This window comes from Nuphar pumila, chromosome 7 (genome assembly GCF_984573655.1).
Source record: "Nuphar pumila chromosome 7, dmNupPumi1.hap1.1, whole genome shotgun sequence".
NCBI classification, from domain to species: Eukaryota; Viridiplantae; Streptophyta; class Magnoliopsida; order Nymphaeales; family Nymphaeaceae; genus Nuphar; species Nuphar pumila.
This window is the reverse complement of record NC_143255.1, coordinates 11,183,399-11,201,130: the sequence shown is the minus strand read 5'-3', so window position 1 is coordinate 11,201,130 and position 17,732 is coordinate 11,183,399. Positions and strand designations below refer to the sequence as shown.

General features: G+C 38.5%; 1 protein-coding gene across 3 annotated transcripts in view; it reads right to left on the bottom strand.

Annotated features, from left to right (window-relative positions):
* Positions 1-17,732, bottom strand: part of LOC149831126 (putative LRR receptor-like serine/threonine-protein kinase At1g56140) — a 248,331-nt gene that overhangs the window by 51,618 nt on the left and 178,981 nt on the right. The window contains exons 7-16 of one of the 3 annotated variants that reach the window (XM_090013686.1): positions 14,232-14,303; positions 14,052-14,123; positions 13,885-13,956; positions 13,725-13,796; positions 13,559-13,630; positions 2,046-2,117; positions 1,880-1,945; positions 938-1,045; positions 796-840; positions 581-645 (exon numbers count right to left, since the gene is read on the bottom strand). In XM_090013686.1, coding sequence (XP_089869812.1) covers positions 581-645; positions 796-840; positions 938-1,045; positions 1,880-1,945; positions 2,046-2,117; positions 13,559-13,630; positions 13,725-13,796; positions 13,885-13,956; positions 14,052-14,123; positions 14,232-14,303 — 716 coding nt within the window. The remainder of the gene's footprint in view (positions 1-580; positions 646-795; positions 841-937; positions 1,046-1,879; positions 1,946-2,045; positions 2,118-13,558; positions 13,631-13,724; positions 13,797-13,884; positions 13,957-14,051; positions 14,124-14,231; positions 14,304-17,732) is intronic. The other 2 variants (XM_090013687.1, XM_090013688.1) reach the window with 2 other exon arrangements.

Here is a 17,732-nt window from a genome sequence, read left to right as displayed (position 1 = left end):
CCCTACTTTTGGTGTTTTTCGCAGCCTCATATACCCAGTGAGACGACTTGATCATGAGAGGAGCTACGAGGGGATCACATGACTGTTTGACAGTTTTGGATGGACAACGGGACTTTTTCTTTTTATTTTCCTTTTATGCACTTTGATGTTCTTATTTAATTGTCTCATAACTTTATTATTTCTTAATTAATAAAGTTGATTCAGTTTGGGTTTGGTTTGAAAGATGGGGTGTAAGATTCTTTGTCGTTTTGTGGATGTAAAATGAAACTGTAAAGGCCCCAGGTTTTTGGGAAACTTTCCGCAATTGATTTAAAAAAAAAATCACACTTTTTCTTGGGTATGAGTTGGGGTCGTTAGAGTCTTCCTGACAGATCTCACAATCCTTAGAACTTATTTAGTGACACATGCCAATATCCATAAAATGTTTGCAGAAGTTCTCCGTAATTCCCAATGTAAAATATTGTTTAGATTAGGCTCCCCTTTTATTCTCCTAATTTAATGAAGTGGAAAATAATTATGTTTCATCCACTGCATAAGTTTACTCATCAAAAAGAAATATAAAAAGGATGTGATATCTTACAGCGTGGAGGATTCCTGTTACATGGGAAGGTCTTCTGAAGACAGTTCAAACCTGAAGGCAGAACACTGAATGTGCAATAATTATGTATTATTAATTTTGCATCTATCAAATTGAAATATTCACTTTGAATTGGAATTTTCTACATGACAACCACAAATGGAATTTATAATAAGGTAAGATATCAGTGACCAAAGTCATAGCTTATCTATATTTACCTGCTATTAGAACTATCAAGAACAAAAGAATTTCCCACCAAATTTCTGCATATAAAAAAGAACACAGATCCTGATAAATTATTGGATACAGGTCACTAGCATTCATGAAATATGAAATTTGTCCAAGATTATCATGACCTACACTTGCAATTTTGCTTGATTAAGCCAAGAAGGGAAGCTTCCCGATAAATTGTTGTATGATAAGTCACTGAAGGTAGAATGAAGAAAAAATGAAATTTTACTCGTGTAACTGATAAACACAAATAGAAACTGTAAATAGCATATTCTGGAGGAAGAGCAGCAAACAATACTGTAGCTGCACAAAGATTATAAGATTTTTTTTCCACTATGTGCTCATTTAGATTATTCTACTAATCATGATTTAATAATATCTGAACCAAAAGTTTTGCTTCTTCGTGAAGGTCTTAATAACACATAACATTAAAAATCAGACATATAAGAGTTTTTAGTATATTCTCATTCTAGGTACATGATCAAGTTACAAACCTGTGAATGATGAATGTGTAAAACTAATACTTTGGATGGACATTAATTTTGGGGTCATCAAGCAGGTAAACATGGAAGCATCATAACATAGTGACAAAGAAAGATCAGTTGAAGGGGAATTACACAATGAACTTTCAACATGTCTAAAGAGACAAAATCCTGTAGCATTAGTTTTGCAGCTACATAGAGAAAAGCAACTGCCTCAACCTTATTAAGCTGGTACGGGCATTACAATTTAGTGAATATAGGACCTTGCCCATGATATAATATTCAAAGATGCTGGAATTGTGCATTTACCCAAAGGAGGGAATGAAGTAATCAAGATCAGTTCAAATTCTGAAGTGCCTGAAGTTTAAGTTCAAAGTGATCATGTTGGACAGAGGTGTATACCCTTGCTTGATTAGTCCCTAAGTTGTTGACTTCTAGAAAGCAAGTAGTGTCTAATGTCTTCTTGTTTTCTTCTATATTTCATGTCAATATCAACATGTTCTCTTTGCTTTCTTTCAATGGAGGAAAAAAAATCTAACTGCAAATATTCTAGCAGTATCAATGAAAATGACAGGTTAAACAAACATACATGTTCAGGAGTGTTGAACTTTTTTCTGAAGGTATCAAACCGGATAAAAGATTGTTCCCCAAGAACCTGCATAAAGAAACAGAACCATCTATAAATATCCACGTAATTGATAATTAGCAATCATAAATACTGATCAGTGTTCATGCAGACTGCTCCATTCACTTACAAGTAAGAAAGTAATCTCATATTGAAGAGAGAGCCTGGTAGCTGACCAGTCAAGTTGTTGAAGCTTAAATCTCTGTAAACGCACAAGGGAGTACTCATTGCGGTAAGAACAGAATTAATAAGAAAATGATACCTTTATGTAATCATATTCTTCATACTTGAAGTTTTGAACATATAATGAAATGTAACGGGAAAAAATTCCCATAAAAGACCATAATTAATTTGAAGCATCAACAAAATAATAAAAAATAATAAAGAATGTTGTGAAAATAGCAAACTCTGGAAAATAAACTTTTTCATGTGTATTTTTTTCATTTAAAAAGAGTATCATCATTGTTTTTCTCTTTATTTTTGGTTGTTCTTGTAGTTTCACTCTTAAATTAATTGATTTTCCTATTTATTTTATTAAGTAATTTACATTGCTTCAAACCCAATTAGATTTGGTTTATCCAAGTCTTCTTTTTTATTTTAAGTAGATCATTCAAAGTCTTAGACAAGCCACATACGTACTCTTGTAATCATTATGAGAGCCTCCATTTAAAACCAAGAGTGTGAAAATCCTGTCCAGCTCTGCACTAATATAATGGCGTACATCATGTATGGACATCAGCCAGCTGAGTACAGATGAAATGGTACAAGTGAAGGAACATGGGAGAAGGCCAAACATAGTAATGGCCCCCATCCCCCTACCTTACAGCCGTTGCTAGAAATAATTGATCACACAATATAACATAAAATAGTTCGAACTCATCATTTTTCATATTCTTTTGGTCAAAACTAAGGGTCCAAATGGATCATATCCAGTGGGATCTATGATCCCGATCTGATGCAAAACTTTTTTATATGGACCAACAACTAGGATCTTTGCTTGTGTTTGAATTGAATGCAAGTTAGATCTGTAGGCCATCCAGGAATCAATTGTATCTCAAAAGAATACGGAGCAGAGAACATCCCATCCATGACCATTGATGTTCATCCTGGAGAGGAACCAGCCCTGTTAATCTTTTATTTTAATAAAACTTGAAAAAGGGTAAAATACAAATGTATAAATAATAAATTAGTAAAACTACGAAACCCCCTCTGGCATCACACTTCTCAATGCACCTCCTCAAACTAATTCTGAACTTTAAAATTATAGCAGCAAAGTGAGACGAATTTTAAATGTTTGATCCAGATAAGAAAGAAACAAAACCACTAAAGAATGATAGTTAGAAAAAGTAGGACTACATTAAGGAGAAACAGATAAGGTGGATTGTATTATTGTGGTTGGTTGCTCCTTAATCAGTCCATATTGGTACACCAATTTCTTGGCTTCTGCCCTTTCTGCTTCCTATGTCTCTTGCAGGAAACATGGAGAAGATTTAACCTTCTTTCATCTTGCAAGGTTTCAAGCACAAGGGCTGCCACCTAGCTTATTCTTTCACTTCCACAACCAAATATATTCATGGAACAGGAATCAGAATGGGTTGGTCATCAAGCCACATCACAAGCTAACACCAAAGAGAAGTTTGTATACAATCAACCTGATGACTACTGTTAGTTGTTGGCATAGTGTGTGCCAAATCGCAATTAAGCATGGGTAATTGAGGGGGCCACTTATAAGCCAGGTTAATCTCTGACCAGAGAACTAGTATCACCTCCCTGCCAATGAATTTATCCCCTTCCTCAAATGAAGGAGGATTGCTTGTAATGTCGCGTATTTTCCATAGTCATTTTATGATTTTGTCGAAAATTTGGCTAAGTATGGGAGAAAAATCGTTTGAGCCTCGATTTTAAACCGGTGTTTTTGAGTCTGGGTTCGGCCCAGGTCTCATCGACAAGATCGAGACGAGTCAATCGAAGCGTAAGAAAGAGTTTTAATTTTGACCTTTAAATTCAAGCGAATTTTGAGCGAAATTCAGAATTTGGTATTCGTGTAATATGTCATTGGATGCGTCTCTAAATGTCGAGCGCAACAATATGTTACTTTACTGAATTCGAGTCCCAGTTGGCCCAGAAATCGTGTTTTTCTAAAAAAGGAGCAGGTTGTCGAACTGGATCCGAAGTTGGATCAGATTGGATCCAATGCATACGGTCCGAATTATTATGGGTTTGGAACTTTGGATCTTATTTAAGACTCATTTTAAACTGGATTTAATCCAAATCTTGATCCAATTTTGTTTTGGGTATGGGTTTGGATTTTGGATTAGAATCCAGACCCAAATCCATGTCCAATAAAAATATAGTTGTAAATTCAGTTTAAAGCTTTAAATTATAGCTAGCTGGAGTTAGAAAGACTCCTAAGGTAATTAAACCAACTTTGGAAATTTGAAAATTTTTAATTAATTATTAAATCATTATTAATTATTTAATTATATTATATTAATTCCGAAAATTGGGTTTAGAGCTGTGTAGGACTTCTTAAAAGAGTCCTCCTACTTACCTAAGAAGCCCCAAGAGGAATTAAGAAGGACTTTTAAAGGATTTGGAAAGTTTTAAAAGTCAAAAAAAGAGAGATTTGAAAATAAGGGAGAGAGAGTCCCAAGTTTCGAAAATTCTCCTTCTCCAGCCCTTTTAGAGAGGGCTGGAGAAGGGGGAGGGCATAACCCCCTCTTGGCCTATTTAAACATCAAAAAAAAAAGAGGAAGGGAAAGAAAGAAAAGAGAGAGAGAAAAGAGAGGAAGAAGGAAGAAGTGTAAAACCCACGTTTTTCAAAAAAAAAAAAAAAATTTATCGGACCCGACCCGGGCCCGCCTGCGATAGGGTTTTAAGATAACCCGACGCAGGAAGAGGATTTTAAATCCTCTTCCCGAGCGCCGCCCCTCACCGCGCCTTCTGCCTGATAGGGAAACCCATCGGGGTTTCCCCTTTTGTCACCCCTCCCCGAGCTCTTTAAGAGCATTGCGGGAGGGGAGGAACGATGCCCCGCCCCCCTTCTCGTTCCCTGCAGGCGGCAACCACGACCGACGCCTCCTCCTTCCCTGCGCACGCCGGCGATCGCCAGCCACCTCGCCTCCCAGGTACGCCACTTCTCCTCCTCCCTATTCTCTTCCTCACCCCCCTCTCTGTCACCTCGCCGGGAGGCCGACAGGCGGCTCACAGCCCCTGTCGCGGCCTCCCACCTTCCCTGTGCCCATCGGGGGCCCGACAGGTGGCCTATGGGCCCCTGTCGTCCCCTCTTCCCTCTGGGGGTGCGCCGGAGTGCCGGCAGGGGACCAATGGCCCCTGCGACACCCCCTCACCCCTATGGGTGATAGGGAAACCGATGGAAGGTCGGTTGCCCTCCCTGTCACCCCCGCCCCGGTCCCTCTTTTTCTGGCAGGGGTCAGTCCCCTTGCCACCCCTAGATCACCTGTAGGCAGGGGCAATGCCCCTGCTGCTTCATGTTTCCCGGCAGGCAGGGGCTCGCCCTGCTGCCTCTGGGGTTTTGGCGCGCAGGGGTAGTGCCCCTGTCGCCTTCCTATCTCGGCTGGCAGGGGCAATGCCCCTGTCGCCCTTTGTTTTGTTGGGCTGGCAGGGACTCACCCCCCTGCCGCCTTTTGGCTTCTGGGAGGGCAGGGGATAACCCCCCTGCTGCCCCTTGATTCTTTGCACGCAGGGGCTTGTCCCCCTGTCACCCCCCCGTTCCGAGCTCTCTCCCTCTCTCTGTCGGCAGGGGCTGGCCCTTTCCTCCTTGTTGTTGTCGGCAGGGGCTAGCCTTGTCGTCTCGTGGCTGTCGGCAGGGGCTCAGCCCCTGCTGTTTTGTTGCGGTCGGCAGGGGCTCAACCCCTGCCGCCTCACTGCTGTCGGCAGGGGCTCAGCCCCTGCCGCTTTGCTGCTGTCGGCAGGGGTAGGCCCCCTGCCACCTCGTTGCTGTCGGCAGGGGCTGACCCCCTGCCGCCTCGCTGTTTTTTACAGTGGCTCATTCCCTGTCGCCCCGTTGTCGTCGGTGCCGCCATCGCCTAATTCTACCCTTGCCCCGTTGCACCATTTTTTATATTAGCAAAAATTGAATATTTAACACTCTTGCCTATTTACGCAACAGGTCCCGATCGTGCTCCACTGCTCAACCCTCGTATTATCCTCACGCATAGGCGTACGCAGCTGCACGATATCCCAAGGTAGGGTAAAGTCGCACAAAAGGGCAATTGATGAACGTATTGAAGTTGAAATAATTAGGATGCCCATGCTAGATATGCTTAGATTTATATTGCTTCTGCGTTGCATATTTTCTTGTCTGCATATTTATCAGTCGATGTATGATTTTACTCTTTGACTATTAAATTGCGTATTTGCTTATGTGGTTGAAGGTGGTTTCGTACTTTTTGTCATACTTATGCCCTTAATTGCTTGCATATATGCTTGCCTGTTCGTTCCTATGGGTCGATGTACAATTTCATTCTTCGATCATTATTTTGCATAAGTTGATTATGAGTTGAGGTGTGGTTTCGTATTTCTTGAAATACATATGCCCTTGTTTGCTTGCATCCATTTTTGCCTGCACGTTTCCTTTGAGTGAGGTACGACTTTGTGTCTCGTGTATTACTCACGACCTTATGTGTTTGCCTATCTAAGTGGTCAAGGTATGGTTTTGGTACCTCGTGTGTTACTTATGTGCTTTTCGCTCGATATGCGACATTGCAAGTCGAGAGTTGCTTGTTGTCATGTTATAATATGCATATGCTCACACTTATGGTGAATATGTACTTACATAAATGTAGTCTTGTACCTAATCCGATTTCAGTTGTTTTCAAAACACTAGAAGTTGCGTTTGTGCGCTATAGTTCTTTTAAAAAGAGGATTTCCTTCAAAATGCTCTTCAAAATGCACAACTTTTGAAAAGTTAAGTTTTAAGTCCTGTCGGATTGCGAAGTCACATTTGGGCCCTCCCAGGTCCATACACTTGGGAGAAATATTTTATAACCCCGATTCGAGTTGCGACCCAATTCGAATAACCCCGATCAGGGGCATGAGCATATGAATGAGTGGGGTTCTGTTGAAGGACCCATCCTTTATTTATCAATCTAGTGTCACATGTCGATACTAAGATAAATTTTGGGTGTAAGATTGATAGTGTTGTGCCTTGCGTGAATGACTTAATGTGGCATTATGACTTCTAAGGATGAATCGTGCCAGATGAGCACTCCTATATTCTTTGGATCGTTATGAAGTTGGGTGTTCCTTTTGAGAAGCTCACACACCTCCCTGGTTCAGTATAGCGTACTTTTAGACATGCACAACATGTTAAGTACTTTGTTGATCGGACGAGAGACCCGAGATGACCTTGCATCATGAAATACGAAAAATGTTGTTGAAGTGAATTCAAGACTCATCTTGACAGGTTGTGTTGTATTAATTCTTTGGCAGATAATATCTGTTGGGGTTTCTTTTGTGGAATCATTTCCCTTTCATCGTAGTCGTACTTATGACATGTACGACCATACTTTTTGACAAGTACGTCTTCTTACGTTGCGATGATTGGATGAGTAGGTTGTAGCAACCTTGATGAGTGCAAATAACAGAATGCTGAGATCACCTAAATAAGTGATGTTTTTGCCTTCACCTGCAAGATACTCGAGTTGGTCGAAAGACCAGAGTATGTATAATGGGTCTTCAGTTAACTAACCCTGATGTACTCATTCGAATCGCTGACTCCTGTCAGGAGAGAGGACAGGAAGGTACAAAACTTCGATGGACAGGCCATTAATGGCAGTTACGAGCAAAAGACTCGGCTTCCCCAGTCATCGGAGTTAGGGGAATGGGACTACCATAATTATCCTAGGTGGTAGCTCTCCATGTTTGGGATGCATCCATTGTTTATGCTGCTTTGGGGATTTCTCTCTAGGTCACCGACCGTTCCCTTAGGTGCGGACTCAGTCAGCTATCCGGGTTATCATAAAATACATAGCATAATAAACCCCCGGATCAGTCTAGGCTGTTTCTAGAGTCGTGCCTTGTGCGTACCCGCTTGGTCAGTTAATATCGAAACATAATTTAAATCCGATCACACAATGTGTTCAATTATGCACGTATGAAAGTTATAGTGTACAACAGGTTCAATACTTATGGAATTGTGTGTGTGGTTGACGAAACATTGTATTTTGCTAGTTAACCTTCTTGTGCAGTGCTTTGCTTGTAATAGTTAGCCTACTTGTGCCAGTAAAATGCTTGTAATAATTTTAGCATTGTGCTCATAATAGTTACTCTGTGAATCTGTTGAAATTAAATTGCTATATGATTGCCCGTCTAATTGACATATTAAATTATTCTGCTTAATTATGTTCAATATTGTCCTGTCTGTGCACCTACCAGTTTTTAGTGAAACTGACCCATTTTATGGGCAGGAAATGGATAGGTAATACTGTCGCGATGGCATGATGGCGTGATGAGATCAAGATAGAGCTCTTTTCCTGACGTTTCGCTCCTGAGGACATGTTGGTAAAATTGGTATAAAGTGTGTTTCAAAATTTCTTTTTCTTATACCGTGAGTTAATAAAACTGTTTTAGTAAGCTTCTTCTTGTTTTCAATAAACGAATTATCAATTATTGAAACTCCGTTTCTAAACCATTGATTTCAATGGTTGTGCGGGATTTGACAAAAGGAAAGTTTACGCTGTAATGCGCTCAAGGTCCATTGACTTGTGGTTTTAAAAATATCATTTTCCGCTGAAGTATTATTTAAACTCTGATTATTGTATGATTTCAAAGCTTTCTAAACTATTCTAAAAAGTTACAAGTCCTGGATTTTTGAGGCGTTACAAGAAGGACCTTCTCCAACCATTCAACCCTTTTTCCACCATTGTTTCTCATTATTTTTCAATTTTTGCAAAGGTACGGGTCTACTCTCTTGAATCGAGTGAGATATTGTATATAGATGGGTTTTCCATGCATGGTTTGGGTGGAAACCCATGGAAAAAGAGTGAACCTAGATATTCACTCTAAAATCCATGGTTGGGGATTTGTGAATCCTCTTTCATGGATGTACTTTTGAGTTTATGCATCTTTTAAAAAAGTAAATTTCTGTATATGTATTTTTCATGGTAACACAGAATTTTAATCATGATAATAATGGCATATTATAAGCTTGTTTCTTAGTAGCTTAAATTCCCATGATTTACATAATGTGTTAGTGTCTTAGAGTGTACGTACGTTTATTGAAAGCATGCATATTTTCAATACAAGTCTGTATAAGCAAGTTAACAACCAATGAAAGTATTCATGCAATGTATACTTAAATTTTTCAATATGTACAGGGCTGCATACTACGCATGTTTTAATGTAATCGTGCACGTGAAAGTATATGTGGAACCCTGAATCAGTACACGCATGCAAAACTCTAACAATATTCATATGCATATATGGTTTAAAACTGAAATTTTCTGTTTGGCCAGCATGGGCCAGACTGGGATTCAAGGTCAAGGGGTCTGCTGGGCCAACCAGGCTGGCAGAACCCAGGCCTGTTGGGCAGCATGCCGTTTTCAAAAAAAAAGGTCTATGTATATACAGCGGTATGCTATCTTGCATTGGGCGTCATGGTCTGACTGGCAGACCAGCCGAGCCCTGCTCGACTGGCCGGATCTGGCCAGATCTTGGCCATTTGGGGTGCAACCTCATCAGGCCTGTTCACTACAGGCCTGACTTAGTTTTGCAGGGCCCAGCCGAGTAGGCTTGGATGGGCAGCCTACTGTACATTCTAGAAAAAAAAAGAATTTTTTTTTAAACCTCCATCCAACTGACAATTGGCTGGGTGCAGGCCGAGTTTTAGACCCAGCCGACTGTCAGCCGGCTGGGCATGAATGAGAGGTATAGTAACTAAAAAAAAAAAAGTAAAACAGTTGTGAAACTGTGGGGCTCCAACCGACCTGCAGTCGGCTGAGCCGTGGGGAGCCAGCCCCAGCCTACTAGGTCGGCTGAGTGGGTTTGGCTGCGTGCCAGACCCAGCTGATTGGGTCAGCTGGGTCATGGGTTTAAAAAATAATAATAATAATGTGGGTGCTGGCCTGACCTGAGTGTGTATGTTATTCCAAAGAGAAGCATCACACGCACTGTTATGTATACACTTGGAAAAAAAATTATGTATTGATTTTAAAGAGAAACAGTGTAGTTACAGCTAAGTATACACTGCATAAAAAAATATGCATTTAGGTGTATGTGGTTATCTAAAAAAGAACCATTGCATTAACAGTTATGTGCATTGATGTGTATATGTTTATCTAAAAAAGAAACAGTGCATTAACAGAAAATGTATTGATGTGTATGTATGTTCAAAACATGGTTGACAGTCGAGGAAGTGGGAGCGGGAAGCGAGGCACTTTCAAAAATTGAGGAAGCGGGAAGTGTGGAACTACTTAGAAGTGAATCACGAACCGTCTCGGAAGCGGCCTAGGAAGCGACCCGGAAGCGAAAAAAAAATTAAAAATAAAATGGAAAAAAGAGAGAAGCGAGGGGGAAGCATGGGGGAAGCGCGCTTCCCATAAAAAGGGGACGCTTCTCCATGCATTTCGGAAGCGCAATGTTTTGCGCTTTTAAAGTGCGTATCAGGGAAGCACGCTTCCCCTACTATAGGGGCACTTTCGGTAACTCTGGTTCAAAAGGGAAATAGTGCATTGACATATATGTTTGCATTTGATGAGAACATGCATTATATATATATATATATATATATATATGCGAATTTATTGAGATCATGCAATGGACCTAATATGCACACTGGATGGGAATATGCATTTACATGAGCACGTGTACCTAAAGGAAATTTGCATTGGTGTGGATACGTGTATGCAATGAAAGTAAGCACTTGGCATGATTATGCATAGAAATTGAATAAAGACATGCTTATGAATACTCTTGTTCCATATGCATAATAAAAGTTGCATATATGAATATGCATTTGGAACATGTAAATTATGTCATATATGGCATATTGTTGTAATTTTTGTATATGGTGCATTGATGGTCTAAATGAATCATTGTAGGCCTAGAGAGCCTCAAACTTTGGTTTTGCTCCTCTTTATGTATTTTAAATGCATCGCAAAAAAACACATAAATAGATTGCACCGTATTGCACTGTTCTATACTTTTTCGCAGACGGTGGTCCCGTGATGGTTCTCGCAGAGGAATATGCGAGCTTTCATGTTCAATTGAAAATTAAAGAAATGAGATAATAATAATCAAATAAATAAATAAAAGAACAGTGTAATATACATTTTGAGATCTCCCGTCGGAAGAATGGGAATCTTAGAGTTTCAGTTTTGGGGGACCACGAGGATACAAAAACTCTGTGTGCTTTATTGATTACCCCTGAACCCGATATTGATGTTCTTTCTCCTGGTCACGATTTTAGGGAGAGACTGTCACTTTACCTGAGGGTGGTGTGTAGACACAACTGTTGTTTTGGTATACTAAGGAAGTGACACTATTGGATGTAGATGTTCTTAATGTCCTGACATTAGATGTGGAGGTCTAATGTTCCAAAGGTGATTCGGTCGAGGGCTATGTTTAGAACCCAGTAATAAAATATAACTTGTATGCTAAGTTACCCTGGGAACCCTACCTGACTTCGAGAAATTTTACCCGTTTGGTGTATCTGCGGGCAACGGTAATTAAAAAGATGAACGTAATTGTGTGCATTTAATAGGGACATGCATATGAAACAGGAAACTCTAATAAAAGATAATAATTTACTCATGCATTGCACTTAAATCATGCATATTTCTGCTATGCATTAGTCCATGCATATTTACTTGTGATATATGAATGAATGCATGATATGTATTTTCTTTTGCATACAAGTATGTCTTTAATTCTTAGTTAATGTTCTCTATTGATAAAAGATGTTTTCTCTTGTTTAGCAATTGTTCCATGTTACTTGCATGATTGCTTAAATTATGAAACTGTCATAAATGCATTTCCTCTAAATTATTGCATGGATTCTTATATGTATTCTTTATGCTCATTTATTTCATTAGAGAGATTCGTATACAGAACTCCTTAGATTCTGACACCCTACTTTTGTTGTTTTTCACAGCTTCAGGGGATCAATGAAGCAACTCACTTCTGGGAGAGCTATGAGTACTACATGTTTGCTAGACAGCTTCACAGATGGACAACGTGGCTTTGTTTTTCTTTACTTTTCGTTACACTTAATTGTCTATGCATTCTGATTTTGATTATGCAATTGTCTCGAAACCATTATTACTTATTTAATAAAAAATTGGTTTGCTTTAGTGTAGATGGTAAATGTAAGATCTCTCGTGGTTGGTTGTTTTATCCAATCGAGAGTGGAACTGTAAAGGCCCCGGGTCTCTGAAAAGATTTCTGCAATGGTTTTGAAAAAAAAAATCGGTATTTTTAGGGGGTATGAGTTGAGGTCGTTACATTGCTATTGGACAAAAAATAGGCCATGAAAAAGAACTTTGATTAATGGTTATACCTTGACAAACAATGCACAAATATAAAGGAGAAGAAAGGAAGGCCTTGATCTCAATGCATAAACACTCTTTTGAAGTGTACCGGAGATGCTAAACCACCTCATGATACTGAAGGAAGCCACTCATCCAGATCATGGTACTCACCCCTGCATTGATTTATCACCAGCTTGTAGTAAGATTTAATACAAGGCAATCAATGGCAGCAACTGCAACAAGAGTCACTTTGACTTTTCTATTGAAAAAAGGATCTTGGAAATTATTTATGAAAATGGGGTCCCCAGTGGCTGGAGATAAGAGTTCACTGGCTATTCATTAAGTGATGTATGACCACAGCTTATCATTGGCATTTTAAACAATAGAACTGTCTATTCTTTGTTCTGTTTTTCTTCTCAAGTGACAATATGATGATATCATCATCATACTTCCCATCTCTTTTACTATAGAATACATTTAGTATTCCTTCTAAGTAAAGCATGAAGGGTCCTTTACATAACACTACTAAAAATAAAAAGAAAAGGATCCGTAAGTGTTATTTCCTTTGTCAAGCTGAAAAAGGCCACCATGAGGACTTCAATTGAGCTTTTGATGGCCAAAAATGAAAACCTCAAAACTTCTTTTATATAGTCTACTGATAAAGATATGCACATCATAGTTCATGGTATAAAACTCAAAGGCTCTCTACATGACTAAGAACAGTCATGATTCATCAATTACTGAAGAAGTCAAACAACTTATGAGGAGAATCCAAGGAAAAAATATTGCTACGTGCAACACTAAACACACAGGGACTGAAGTTGAATGGCACAATCAATTTATCTTGTTTTGAGGGATCTATTTTCAGTTCCATTAGTAAAAGGGGATGTCCCTTATCTTGTCTCAAAACTGCGGAAGGAACAAAACAAAAAAAAAAATTGACACTGAAGTGGACATGGTTAGTAAAGACAAAATATCAAATATAATACATTGCTGCATATATTTCTTCTCATTGCATATTCAAAGGATGTGTTGCAACCTCTTGGGACAGTATCATTTATTTCTAAAACTGCAAACATGCTTACAGAAGAAATATAGGACATTAGTAGTTGCATAAATATGATAGAGAATATCATTAAAAGATGCAACTTACAGGTGCTGTAAATTTGGATAATCCCAAATATTTGCTGGCAAGCTACCAGACATCATATTGTTTCTCAAGACCCTGTACGAAATTCATGAAATAAAAATTTACATTATTTGAGACTAAAAGAAAATCTAATCTGAGGCCAACAGATAAATATTTATTGAATACTTACAATATACTTAGGGACTTCATATCTTTAATGAATGACAAAGAAGAGCCGCCATTTGATAATTCACTTATTCGCCTATATGTTCTCACAAGAAAGATGAATTAGCCAATTGATACCAATGTGGGCACAATCATTAACACAATGTAACAGGAAAGGGACTCACAGATCAGTCATCAAAGTCAAATTAGAGAAGCTAGAAGGTATTGGACCCATGAATGCATTCCCTTGAAGCTTCCTGTATTAACATTTCTTTTTGTTCACATTGTTTGAAGTCAACTGATATAGCTCTGATAAAGATCAAATAGTTTGTGTCAATCACTGGTTACTCACAGAGTATTAAGGTTTGTCCAGTTGCCAATGAAGTCAGGTATCTTTCCTGACAACTGATTGTCAGATGCCCATCTAAAAGCACAAAATTATTTCCATGACTATCATCACATACCTACTATGCATTCACTCATGAAAGGAAAAAGAAAGATAAAAAGGAGAATTAAAATGGAAAACTCTTACACTATCTGCATACTCTGTAGATTACTGAATGTTGAGGGAATTGGACCACTAACTCCAGCACTGTCAATGTATCTGCCATATGGCAAAATTGATGATAAAACAAAGTCAAAGTCACTAGGGTAACATATCATAAACAGTGTAGTGTCTACAATCTAAAAGTGGCTATAAGACCACGAGTACACAAAAAATAGACCTTCCTGAAAGTTTTAACCTGCTCTCCTTTTTTCTTTTTTTCAATTAACTAAAATTCCAATGATAATTTATGCATTAACTGTATGGATAATAGAAAAGGAATATGATTGGCCAAGATATAAAATCTCTCTTAATAGAATTTAGCTCTATTAGTTTTGATTTTCTGAAGACATGAAGTAGGAACATACAACTGACTTTTTATGGAAGTGTATGAAATGAACATTATATTTATTGACCAACTCCATTTAAAGCTTCCATCAAGTGACTCACATAATAGATGATAATATATGGTACTGTAGATGAATTCTAACAGATAGACGGCTAATTACCCAGACCTCATAATTGCCAGTTTATAGTTATCAACCCCTAAACATGTCTCCTGATAGAAGTTTCACTCTTTCACTGTAAAAAAAATTTACATTCCACACCAAGATCATAACAGGAAATGTGTGTGCCATGGAGGGTAATGGCATTATTTTCATAGTTCAACAGGAACTAAAAGTTGAAAAAATTGTAAGTGTATGATATCAGTAAAACACATATTTTAGACAGACTAAAGTCCCATTAGGATGTACATGCACGATAGACAGAATGGCCCATTTAGGTTTTTCCACTAATTGAAAAGATTTCTCTAGCTTAAAATTAATGATCAGGCATTTTATAGTTGGTCGGAATGGATAACGAGCTGTGTAGCTCGATACAAGAAGAGCTTGAGCCCTTGTTTGAGGATCACTTAGTTAAACGAGATGAGATTGAGCTTGAGATTAGGCTCATCAAAGCTTGATAAAGCTCATTTAGGCTTGTCTTTTTTTGTGTGTATATTCACATAATATGCTTATATGATATATCTTCACAAAGTACAACAAAAAACAAGAGTCCTGCCCAAACGGTAGGATGTTTGCCAGCAAAAAAGAGGTGGCAGTTATAAAATTGTCTTCAATGAGACAATACGCATACAAGCACTTAAATCCTCACAAGAGATGTGCACAAAGGCACTCAACGAACGCTTGAACTAATATGCACAAAGGCATAAAACAATACGAACATGCACAAAGGCATGCAATGCCGCAATATATTGGAAAATATAAAAAGCAAGAGCTCACAAGCTTGAAAAGAATACAAGGAGAAGTCCCCTATTTATACACCAAAAGAGGAGCCACTTAGGGGGCTCCCAAAGGAGTCGTTGGGAGCCCCCAACGACTCTTTGGGGAGCCATCCTAGGTGGCACAAACCACGAAAAGGAAAAGAAAAAGAAAAAGGAGAAAAGAAAAGAAAAGAAAAAGAAGAATAAAAAGAAATAAAAAAAATACAATCATATTCCAAATGGAATGTGCGTAAAATGAGAAATTACAGAAATACCCTTTTCGGGTAATAAAGAGAAAAAGGAATATATATATATACATATATACATAGTATATATGTATATGTATCTCTTATATATACTATGTATATATATATATACACACACACACACGTATATATAACTAGATTAAGGATTACATTTTAACACCCCCCTAAAACTTACAGTGTGATAACCGCAAGTTTGTCAAGAAAAAACTTAAATCTAGGCGAACAAAGAGCCTTAGTGAAGAAATCAGCCAGTTGGTACTCAGACGTCACATACGGAAGATCAATGACCTTCAAGTATTCTTTCCTGATATAGTGACAATCCATCTCTATATGCTTCGTGCGTTCATGAAAAGTATAATTCTTGGCAATATATATTGCACTTTTGTTGTCGCAGCATAACTTTGTTGGCTCTTTAATATAGACTCCCATCTCTTCGAGAAGACGCCGAATCCCTATAATTTCCATGGTTGTGGATGTCATGGCTTGATATTCGGCTTCGGTGGAGGACAAAGAGACCTTTTGTTGCTTCTTGCACCTCCAAGAAACCAACGATTCACCTAAGAAAACATAGAAACATGTGGTGGAGTGACGGCTATTCGGGTCACCTCCCCAATCAGAATCAATATAGGCAATTAACTTTAATTCAGAAGATGAAGACAAAAATACTACCTTATTTGCAGTTTCCTTTAAGTATCTGTTGATGCGAAGAACGGCACTCATGTGAACTGTTGTAGGAGCATGTTGAAATTGACTGACAATATGGATCGCATGAGACAAATCCGGCCGAGTGATGCTTAGATACATTAGCGAGCCTACCAGTTATCTGTAAGGAGTAGGATCAGTCAGAGGAATCCCGTCATCGATCTGTTAAATTATGTATATATAAATATATATATATATACATATACTTATATATATATATATATACATACATATATATAAGTATATATATACATATATGTATATATACATAATTTATTTCTTTTTATTTTTCTGTACAACCAAAAACCCGATAAGGGTGTTTTGGTAAATTACCATGTATCTTTTCTTTTTTGTACTTTTCTCTTTTCTTTCTTTTTACCTTTTTTTCTTTTCCTTTTTTTGCTTTTTATTTTTATTTTTGAAGGACCATAAGGGGCCCCACCCATCTAGTCGTTGGGGCCCCAACAATCATATTTATGACCGTTGGGGCTCCCAACGACTAGAAGGGAGCCCCCCTTATGGTCCCTCTTTTAGCTCTCCTCCTCCATAAATAGAGGAGGCTCACACTTGTAAAGGTATTGGGTTTTCACCCTCTTCTTTCTTTCTTTAATAATATCCAACTTATGACTTTAAGTCATTTCTCCTTTTGTGGGTTCTTTGTATACACTTTTAGTGTTTGTGTTTTTGGCTCTTGTGATCACTCTTAAAGAGTGTGTTTGCTTTATTGGTGCTTTCGCCCCTCTTCATTACATGGTATCAGTGATCGGGCTTCTCTTTGTTATCTTGGGACGTGTGCCTCAGGGCAATCTCTTGCTTAGGTTGAGATGGGGTAGCAGAAAACACTTTGCTTCCAAAGTGGAATCTGAAGGCAAATCACTTCCAGAAATAATTCTCCTTTTTTTTTTTTTTGACAGCCTGAGTGATGGACAATCTTTATATTTTTAGATGGTATTGGGAGGGGGGGGGGGGGGAGTTGATGGTATTACAGAGTTTTCCCATTTATACACAGCTCAAACAAACGGAATATACACTAACAAACCTGTGAAAACCACCTTGAAAAAACAACTGCAACAGGGTTAAAGGCAAGACAAGACATGGTGTCTTCATCGAGGCTGGATCTCAATGGGCCATACGACAGGAACCATGATTGTTATCAGCAAAATTCTGAGGAATACAATGATAGAAAGGAGGTTATTTAGCTCACCTGAAACCCTGACCCACCTGGTCATTAATCAAACTAACATTAGCATATACGAA